At 35.5% G+C, this 11,052-nt stretch overlaps 1 protein-coding gene across 3 annotated transcripts in view; it reads left to right on the forward strand.

Annotated features, from left to right (window-relative positions):
- The window catches only part of LOC139960503 (eukaryotic elongation factor 2 kinase-like), a 32,974-nt gene extending 24,218 nt beyond the window's left edge, over positions 1 to 8,756 (forward strand). For 2 of the 3 annotated variants that reach the window (XM_071958912.1, XM_071958911.1), the window contains exons 12-13: positions 1,146 to 1,324; positions 2,130 to 8,756. In XM_071958912.1, the coding sequence (XP_071815013.1) occupies positions 1,146 to 1,324; positions 2,130 to 2,260 (310 nt within the window). In that variant the 3' untranslated portion in view covers positions 2,261 to 8,756. The remainder of the gene's footprint in view (positions 1 to 1,145; positions 1,325 to 2,129) is intronic. The other variant, XM_071958913.1, reaches the window with a different exon arrangement.
- Positions 8,757 to 11,052: the final 2,296 nt, after the last annotated feature.

The raw sequence follows: 11,052 nt of genomic DNA on the forward strand, positions 1-11,052 counted from the left end.
GGCAAAAAATGTAATATGACGTCGTATAGCCAAATGTCCAAAATACTCAAACAGCTATTAATATGGAACAATGTGTAAGAGATATTGTATCATATTGTATCACATTAATTCAGTTTTAATATTTCAATGGTTAACAAAATTCAAATAGAGCCCTGCATTCATAACACACTACGACAGGGGTTTTCAATGAGTGGCCAGCGGCCAAATGCATCCCACGAAGAACTTGATTCCAGTCTAAACAAACATTGGACTTCAAAGTAAGCAGAGGTTTCTCTCTTAAAAGGTCAATGGTCTACCCTGCACACTGTTCAATCTAGATATATCAAGATTTTGATGGTCTGCATAGCTCTTTGCCGAAAGCTATGTTTTCTTTGGACCTCATAGAAAACGCTTGACTTGCTCTGTGTCATCTGTGTGGTGTTTTAAGGGTGCAGTGATGATGAAGACTGCAGTTATGTCAATCTTAACTGAAAATGTGCACCGTGGAATATTTTTGAAATGTAAATGTAAATGACTTTTCACAACAAGGGGGTAGAAATAAGTGTTATTGTTTAAACCATACAAATAATTATGATTTTTTTTGTCTACCACTAGAAATGTTTTACAGTGCTATTTTCTGTATGATTTGGAACTCTGTCTATAAATCCATGATTGGATTTATCTTGTCTTAGCACATGTTTCTTGTACCTCAGTGGACGAAAAATGAAGTATAGGAGAAATAATTAGTCGCAATGGGATCGGAAGCTCACAATTACGAGAGATGTCTTGTGCTCCACCAACTTGTTTATTATATATTTCGAAATTCGTATTAATCTAATATACTTTGTTAATCGATCAATTTAATTTTCACAATTATGGTCGCTATTTAAGAAATACCTATTGTTTATTTACGAAAATGAGAAAAAAAAAATGTACATTGAGTTCAAAGTTTGAATAAAAGATGGCCCAAAAAAAAAAAAAAAATTGGCAGATTGTCAGATCACTTTTTTCGAGTCCTATTCTAACCAAAATATTTCTTTGCTTTTGTCAAAAGTCGGTCTGTTTTTCGCAGTCAGTTCTCCACTGTTGATTTGCTGACATAAAATCATAACTTGATAGGTCAGGCAGAATGTCCACCTCTAATAGGGTCTCACGTCCAATTACAGGAGCAGATCGTGGACAGACGCTATGAATTGGTACGAGCAGGCGGTGGACATGGTCAGCGAGGACGATAACGGTGAATACGACTGCACCATGTCGGATCCCAACTACCTGTTGATTGCTCGGCAAGCGGAAATGTACCGCGAAGGAGGCCAGGGACTCTGCAAGGACCCATCTCAGGCTGGTAGGTTGTAATCCATCTTACCATCTATAGATATTTAAAAATAAATGGATATTCTGTGTTGAATTTACTAATAAATAATGATATTTGATTTTTATATAGCGCTTTATACCAGCGATAGGTCTCAAAGCGCTTTACAGACGGTATATTACCCCTGGTCAATGATACTTTGTCCCAGAGACAATCCTTCCAGTCGGCAGCAGTTATTTACTGCACCCAATGACAAGTTACCTCACAGGTACCCATTTAACCCCTGGGTGAAGGGAGGCAAGTGAGATAAAGCATCTTGCCCAAGGAGTAATGAACTAGGCATGAATCAAACCAGCAATCCTTGGATCAAGAGTTCGACGCCTTAACCAATTGGCCACCAAGCTCTCAAATCTACAATCTGTTGGTAGAGTTTCATGACCATATATGGACTGTGCAGGTTCCTGGAAACATGATCCATGTCAGGAAAAACAACCAGAAATGGTGAAATTATGAAACATGGCTCGCATATGAAGTTGAAACAATTCATTAAACCACATAATCGCCTACAGAACCTTATCTGACTCTCGATTCCCCAACTTGCCAGCGTGAACCAGATTTTGATTTTTTTTTCAGCAATTTCCCTGAGTCTTGATTTTATGTTTCATAGGCAGTGTTAGATGATGTTGTTTGTTTGTTTGTTTTTTTGCGGTCAGGTATTTTGTGATTTAAGTAGAGACTTTTATCAACCGTCCTACTCAAATATCATATTCAGCCTTAAAAATGATCAAAATTCAATCCATCCACACTGAATATTGTTTTTTTTCCTTCTCATCTTCAGGGGATCTTTACAACGAGGCAGCTGAAGCAGCCATGGCTGGTATGAAGGGTCGGTTGGCCAACAAGTACTACATGTTAGCCGAGGAATGCTACGGAGAGGTGGAAGAAGAGGAGGAGGATAGCAATGAATAAACAAAAGGAGAGTTATGAATAAACATGATAACAGTATGTATAAACATGTCTTTGTGTTATCCATATAAAATGTGTTTTCTTACTTTACCCTTTTTTAATTATGTTCAGTGTTGCTGCTCACAAATGTGGTCAAAGTTATTCACTTTCTGGTGGAGTTACCTACTTGCCATTCTTCCCAAAGCTTTACTGACAAAATTTGTTTTAAATTAAACATGAAAAGGTTAAAAAAAGTTGTATTTGACAAAAAAAAAATTCATATGAAGGGGGGCGAATGGAAGGAGAAGTTTGGGGAGGGGAGGAGCTGGCACCAGATGTGTGGAGAGGGAAAGAGCGTGGAGCAAATGTTGAATTGACATTTACAGTAACTTGCTTGAGACTGTCGTTATAAAAGCAATAGTAAAAATAAGAAAACGTTGACTTATTTCACTATCTGAGTAACAGTTTAAAAGAAGACTTCAATTTTTTTAAGCAACCAGAAGAGGCAAAGCCTACAATCAGCAAAACTATGGCCTATGTTTTTAGTTTAATCTTCATTTTCTGTTCCATTTTCTATATCTGTTTCTCTTCATAGAAAAAGATAAAAGAAGAAGTAATGAAGTATATATATATAGGCAGTTTTCCTGTTTCTGTTTTTTCTTTTGAAAATTTAAGTAATCATATATATTACTTTCGATATTTCATGTTAGTACCCTAAATGTTTTATCAATCTTGTAAATATGATCTGTGTTTGCATGTTGTCTTCCATTTGGAAAAGCGAGGAAAACACACAAAAAAAGTCAAAGTCTGTTGTAATATATTTTCATTTAGTAATGAAGGGGAAAAAAAGAAGAACAAAAAAAAAATAATAATAAAAAAAAAGTTGCCTGAGAGGATAACCCCATGATTTAATGAAGTCTTAAGACCTGAAATAAAAATTGCACTTCTTTACATTTTCCAAGTGCATGATAGGTACCACCTTTTCTTTGAACCTGTAGCAACTTTACTTTGCCCTTAGGATTTGTCATTTGTTATATTTTCATATTAATTAGTAAAAAAGATTTTTTTTTTTTTTTTGTGCTAATGACCACTTGAAATATAGAATTAAACAAATTCAGGGTAACCATTCAAGGTTTGTGTATCTTTGGCTATCTGTTGCTAGTTTTCATGCAGAATTTTTGGATTGGATTGAAAGCCAAACTTTGTTGAAATTGTTGCACAAGTAGAAATTAGACTTTTCCTTTTTAAGCTTTGATTAGCACATTTTTCTTCCAGTTTCTGCATATCATTATTTGAATTTTCAAGATAGCTAGTTTGTCGCTTATTTAAGAAATGACCCTACAATAGTTTGACATTGACATATTTGGTCATTCTAATGCACATTTAAATGCTTTGATCATCACAGAAGGTTTATTATTTATTGTGATTTTAGAATTTTTAATAGTCAGCAGTTGTTGTTTGTTTGTGTTTTGTTTTGGTTTAAACAAATCAGATTTCTTTGGAACTTTGAAATTCGGGACATTAGACAATTTTCAAGTTATATATGAAGATAAAGAACCCATATTAGCTTTAATTAAAAAAATAGTACAAGCTACCATTTAAATGAAACATATTCAAAGTTTTCTTTAAGGCAGAGACACTCTTTTCTTGCAAGGTGACACAGGTAGTCTACCTAACGTCACAACTGCAATGATATTTCCGTGTATGAAAGAAATGGGACAAAATGTCATTTTGTGTCATTACCACAGTAGGAAAGTTTTACCATTGTGAGAACGTTCTGAATGGAAGGGATAGATAATTATGTCAAATGATGCATACTAAAGTGCTGGTTTCGTCTCTCAGCTTTGGAATGTGCACATTTCAATGAAAACAGCTGAGAAGGCTCCTTTAATTTGGGGTTTTGAGTTGAACAATTCTCTTATATATATATGTGTTTTTCAATGTCATTCAGTCTTAGATATAAATGAAATATGAAATCAGCACTCTACATAATGACTTTATGAAGTCTTATTGTTTTACTCATTATGAACTACTTCATAAAAAATTGTTTGAAGTTTGATATTGATCTCATCCTTTTTTTTGTTTTAAATACTTGATTTTATTTATTAACGTTAATCTACCTGTAGGAGAGGAAAGTCCCCAATAGTTGTCAGCAAACAGTTGCTATTGTTAGCTTATGAGAATAAACAACAATAGACGAGAATAACGATAAGAATTTTAATTTTCCACCAATAACATTGTATTTGGTTATTAGACATCGTTATGTTGATTACTTATCTCACATTTCAATACAGATGGGATTGTATTTATGTTTGTTTGTTTATCGATTAGTTGACTACAACTCTCATTTTTACCAAGTCAGTCTTTATGCTGAAACCCTTTCTTCTTCTTCTTTGTTTCTGCCAATTTTCTTTTGCCTTTATAAAGATTTCAAAGTTCCTTTTCTCGTTGTTGTAGTTATTGAATAGACTACAAGTATATCTATATATATGGTATATGTATTTGCCTTCAACCAACTTACCTCATATGACACCTCTCAATTGGGTACTGTTTATGAACGTTTGGCATTAATTTTATTGACAAAATTGGATTACTTTCCTGAATTTGTTGTTGGATTTGACTCTTCTTATTTTAGTGTTTCGTGTTCAGCTTAAAGTTAACATTATCCAGTTTTTCTTCTCAAGTTGAGTATGTGTGGTGACCTTAGAAGACCTTAGGAATTACAGTAATAATATAATGCATTGTTTTAAACAATTGATAATATCACCCTTTTAAAGGTAAAACCCATTTTTAGTTGGATAATTGTGCCAAAATGATTACTAAAGTACTGGTTTCATATCTCTCTATTTAGATGTGTACATCTTACAATTAAAAATGGAAGGCTCCTTTATTAAGTCTGGATGTTGAATTAACAAATTCTGATATTTTTCTCTCACATTTCTTCCATATTAGGGAACTTACTGAGAATGGCTTCATGGCAGTTTCTGATTCCAATATTGTAATGAAAGTAAAGCTGAAAAATTTGAAGTATCCTAATGCCATCAAAAGTGAACTAGAAGCAACAGGTGTATTGCAGCATTGTGCACTGGAACAAAAAGCTACAACAAGAAAAAGCACTTGCTTAATATCAATACTTCACTTTTTGCACAAAATGTATAAAAATTCCAATGTTGTTATCTCAAACGACTTAATATGAGTTGGTTGTGAGCTTCAACAGGATGCCTTAGATTATATCCCGCTTTCATCAGTCAAAATAAATTCACCACCTGTGTTGTCCTTTCAGATAAATACATTTGGAACTTGTATGTGATGATAAGTACTATAGCTGACAAAGGGTGTTCATCAAATTGTATGTTACTGTCGGAAGTTTGTGTTTTGTCGGTTGAATGAAATGTAAAATATGATCTCAAATATATGATCACCCAACTTCAGTAAAATGCCATAAAGTAAAATCTCAGTCGAGTGTAAAAGGTGTTTGGGTTTTGGCCATTCTTTAATTGAATAAAATCATTTATTTTCACTCTTATGTATTAAGTAAGATCAGTTCTCACTATTCTTGAATGTAGGCTGCATCATCGAGATTCCATGCCAAGTTAATATAGTGAGATTTATACTCACTATACAGAGACAAATCATATACAGTACCTTTTAAGAACCATCTCATTCAGAGAATTCACAACTCACTGAGCTTACACTGTAAATTTTAATGAGTTCCGAGTCAATTCAACTATCCTACAGTGGATAGTCGTGCAGTGTGCGTATCCTTACAACTAAGACTGATCAAGATTTAGCTAGCTCTAAGTCACATCAGCCTTGACTATATCCGCCCAGTCTTGTCCCAACAATTACAATCAGTGGGAAATAAGTTTGCATGTGACCTTAACATAGGGTTTGTCATTAACAGAAAGCAGTCTTTCGTTGGTCGCTCATCAGTCACTCGGTGTGTAGGATTCAGTTGTACAATTGTGTGTATTCATAATCACTGAAGAAGCTAGGTTACAAGAAAACCCACTTTGCATGACCGGCTTATGAGAGGGTTGGACTGATTTTGAGTGAAAAGAAAATCATCATAGCATCTGCATCGAAGCCATTGCATGAGTGAGAATTGAATTATTCTGGTGAAAAGTGGTCAGGGGGCTTTATTATGTCAGTAATAGTCCAAATTGCTTTAACATCTCTTAATGTTTTCCCTTTCATTCAACCTTGAGATATCGACTTTTAAACAAATGCCAATGGATCTGCAGATTTGTTTGTAGAGTTCTCCAAAATTTATTTGAACGAAATAAGCTGAAGTTAATTACAACCGTCATACCATGTAGCATCCCTGTGTCAATGGTTGTGTCATCTTTCATACTTATCGTTTCTTTAATAATAGTAATAAGCCTCTCTTCCAATCTATTGTGTTGGATTATTAAAGTGACATTCAAATTTATAATTTTACATTCATCAATTAAATGCTAATATGCTGTGCTGTTATGGTCTTCAATGCAAGTAGTTTCAACTTTTTTTGGTGCCAAAAAGTAGTGTGATAAAATCAAGCTATTTAAAGAATATTCTTTCCATTTTCTTGTTCATCTCCTTTTGTTTTTAGAAAATTTAATTAGTAATTATCAAATGTTTTTGGTTTTTTGTGGCTAAAAGCCTAAAACAGAAAATTTCCAGTCTATTTTGTTGGATTATTAAAGTGACATTCAAATTTAAAATGTTACATACATCAATTAAATGCTGATATGTGGTTCTGTTATGGTCTTCAATGCAAATAGATTCAATTTTTTTTGTGCCAAAAAGTAGTGCGATAAAATCAAGCTATTTAATGAACATTCTTTCCATTTTCTCCTTTTGTTTTTTAGAAAATTGAATTTGAAATGAACAAAAATGTTTTTGTTTTTTTGTGGCTAAAGCAGAAAATTCCAAACCAGTGAGCTTAGGATTACTGCTGAACTCGTTTTGATTTTCTTTCGTTTAACAAATGTAGGTTTTTGAAATTACTTCTTTTTTTATGATTTTAATTTTTAATTTAAATGTTTAAAATTTCCGGCTCGCATTCTTCTCATGCTGTCATACAGTGTAAATACTGAACTCATCTATGTCATGCCGATACACTCCTTGTGTATATTAAACACTTTTGCATTATTTTTGGTTGTTTAAAGTAAATTTATTCTGCACAAATTTAAAGAAAGCTAAAACTCTCTGCTCTCCTTTTGTATGCATTCCTATTATTAACTGTACATTAAATTTTTCACCACTAAGCTGTATTTTTTTTTGGCACAAATGGACATTTTGCTGGATTTCGATAAGATAAAAACATTAAAAAAAATTACAGTATACTTTACACATAATTACATCTTAACGAGTTAAGCCATTAGCATTCTCCAGGCATATTTCACTAACCAATTTTTAAGTTTTATTTGGGTAAATAAACGGGGAAGAAGTTTAAAGTGTTAATTCATCCTCAAGTTTCAAAATCAACATGTTCTTATGTGAACAAGTTTACACCTGTTTGAGAAATCCCTGATGATTGATAACCTATCCTGTTCCAGATGTGTTTAGATCCAGTATTCATATTTGAAAACTAAGTGTCTCTTGCATTGATACAACACTTAAATGTGTTTACTGTTCTACCTTTTGGATAAATGTCTTTGTATTGCATCTAAAAACGCAGAAGTGCAGTTAATTACCAACAAGAGAGCTAGTCCCTCAATATCCTCTGCCTCCCCACCTACCCCCCTCCATCCCCACACCACCATCCCCTCCACAAAACGTGTGTGTTAGAAAACCCCCAGACTTCCTTAATCCCACAATAATTAACGTTTCCATTTTGCCCTTGTGTTTAATTCTGCACAGTAGATTATCGATGTGAAGCGATATGGTTGTGACTATGAGATGACACCTTGGCAATACCTAATCACCTATAGGTGGGTGATGGCTGTACCTCTCTGGTTCCTCCAAGAACTCACTCCTGTGAAATTGTTCTGTGGTAGACGTAGGAAAACAGCTATTTGTCAAGTATAAATAAGGTCACTCTGGATCGCAGATCAAGTCTGGGTTATTCCATTTTTGGGGTGGCTATTGCTATGACAACGAAAATTTCTCATGCATGCTCCAATTTAAAGCCATTGTTTTTTTGTAACCATGAATAAATGTCATGATTTTTTTGTTTTTTTGAAGTAGCCCTTACTGGTTTTCACTTTGTAGCATATATCCTCCCACATTGCACATTAATAAATGGATCAGACTTTATCGTAAATAACTTTAACTTTGGTTTCATCTCATAATATCATTAAGAACTGAATTATTTATTTTTCTAGGGAAAACAAAACAACAAACAAAATGAGTTTCATGTTTCTTGCAAGGTAAACAATATCACTAACAGATAAAAGTAATGAGTTAAGTACAACAATTAATGATAAGTTAATGGTGAATTTCTGCTCTTATTGACTCTGTGATTTATGTGAGTTATTCGTGCATATACTCTTGTGTACTAAACTAGCGTTACAATAAACATGAAAAATATTCACAATTTGTTGTTGGTTTGGTCCTTTATTCGCATCCTATCAGGTCATCGACTTCGACCTCTCAGTAAGCGAGAAGTAAGGTGTTGTCAAAGGTTAACCATCCCCCCCCCCCCCACACACACACACACTCGCCCCGTCATACCCCAACCCAAAGAAAATAGAAAAACGAAGAAAGCATGAAATGAGTGTGATGAATCCTTAACAAACCTAACAAATTTATAAATATGGTAATTAGATATAATTACAAAATATTTGCTACTAACAGTTCTCAATACGGATGACATTGTCGCTCATTTCTGTTCAATGTAACTCCGATAATCTCACGACGTCCGAACACCATTGACAATAGTTAATCCGCTCGCATGTGCTGGGTACCTTTGGACGTAGATTTACATGTCTGACAGTTTGAAACGGAAGTATTCAATTAACTTGGATTGAGAAGGGGAAGGATGGGTTACGACTTATAGATTATACTTCACGTGTTTAATCCTCATTCACTACATTCCTCTGTGAGATATGGCAGTCATATATACACGTGATCCGTTAATGTTACCGTAATGCTTGCATCCAGCCGAGACTTGAACGAAAAACTGATCGTTGGTATGTATAGCATTTGTTAGATCAAAAGAAAACTAGCATTACTGCCTAGTCCTGACAATTGGTGAGAAACAGGCTCTTGAAGTGTAGTATCACTTTCAGACAGTCAGTAGTTGGGTCCACATGAACTTGAAGGTCTTCGGGATAGTTTGATCGAAGAATTGCTGGATAAAAAGAAAAAAAATAGCATTTCTGCCCAGTCTGACAATTGGTGAGAAACGGGCTTTTGAAGTGTAGAATCCAAGGGCGGCGGAACCGGGGGGGCACAGGGGGCACGTGCCCCCCCACTTTTCCTCAGGTTAAAAATGTGCCCTTTTTCTACATAAAAACTGAGGTGTCTCAAGTTGTCAAGAGGCCGTCACTCGGGAAGGGCCGTTTCCGGCCATCTTAGGGGTTTGTAAAACCAAAAATTTTCTTGTACGCTCCGCACCAACTTATGGTGGCGCTCCCCTCAGATAGTCGTACATACAACTTTGCCAATCCTGGCTGCGCCCTGACTTTTAATGAATTTCTGTGGGTCAAACTCAAAGCTATATCGAATGGAAAAAAATTGTTAAGATATTAACAAGAAATATACTCTAATTCGGAAGATTCCTACATTAGCAACTAGCATGTTTTCACCTCATTTTGTCTCAAAGGAAAACTTGTTCCTTGTTTCCCAATTTGCACATTGGATATTGCAGTGCTAGTATGCATAATTACCTTGACGGGGGGGGGGGGGGGGCGTTGGTGGAGTGATGTGTATACGCAAATAAGATCATACAATAAGAGTTAAAAAGGGTACTAAATATAAGGCTGCATCAGTCCAATCGAATTTCTGCAAAGTGCCCTTTGATGTCGGTGCCCCCCCAGATTTAAAGTGCTTCCGCCGCCCTTGGTAGAATCACTTTTAGACAGTCAGTAGTTGAGTTCACATGAACATGAAGGTCTTCTGGATAGCGGTCGAAGTAAGGGTGGAAGTTGGAAAGGGAGAGGGGTCGATGGAATTATGTGGTACCATTTCCCGCGTATGTGACCTTGACCCAAAATTCTTTTGTTTAAAGGAAGGGGCCCTCTAGCACACAAAGAGATGCTCGATCGTCTATAGGACGTATTTTTTTACTCGTAAACATATTTCAAATAATATATGCTTTCATTGTTCTTTTCCAGATTTCTGCATGTGACTTGATGAAGCGTATACACATCATACCGTCCAAATTTATTAGTTTCTCTCGCTCTTGTATTAAGTATCACATTTGTGAACATACATGTTTGATATATGAACGTATGTGTGAACATATATGCTTTGTATATGAACATATATGTAGTCATCCTTCTCCCGGAGTTTCTACAGTCCCTTTACCTATCCCTCCCATCAGTGACGGAGCTAGGGGTATTGGTCAGGAGGGGCGAGAATGGCCTGTAGGGGCGCTTTCGACACTATATAAGCGGAGCGCCACCACAGGTTGGCGCGGAGCGTACAGATTTTTTTTGAGTAAAGATACTCCCTAGATCGCCGGAAATGACCCTTTCCGGGCCTTGCTAATTTGCAGATAAACGAACAATAAATAGGTGTCATCGCCAACAAAATGTGACAAATGTCAATAGGTAGATGAGAGCACAATAAAAAAGGCAATAATCGCGAATAAGTAAAAAGTGGTAAAAAGCTGAAAAGGGCGCCAGCAGTCCATTTGAGTCCGTCAGGGGGCATCCTCCCCTGACTGT

This window comes from Apostichopus japonicus, chromosome 19, assembly GCF_037975245.1.
Source record: "Apostichopus japonicus isolate 1M-3 chromosome 19, ASM3797524v1, whole genome shotgun sequence".
NCBI classification, from domain to species: Eukaryota; Metazoa; Echinodermata; class Holothuroidea; order Aspidochirotida; family Stichopodidae; genus Apostichopus; species Apostichopus japonicus.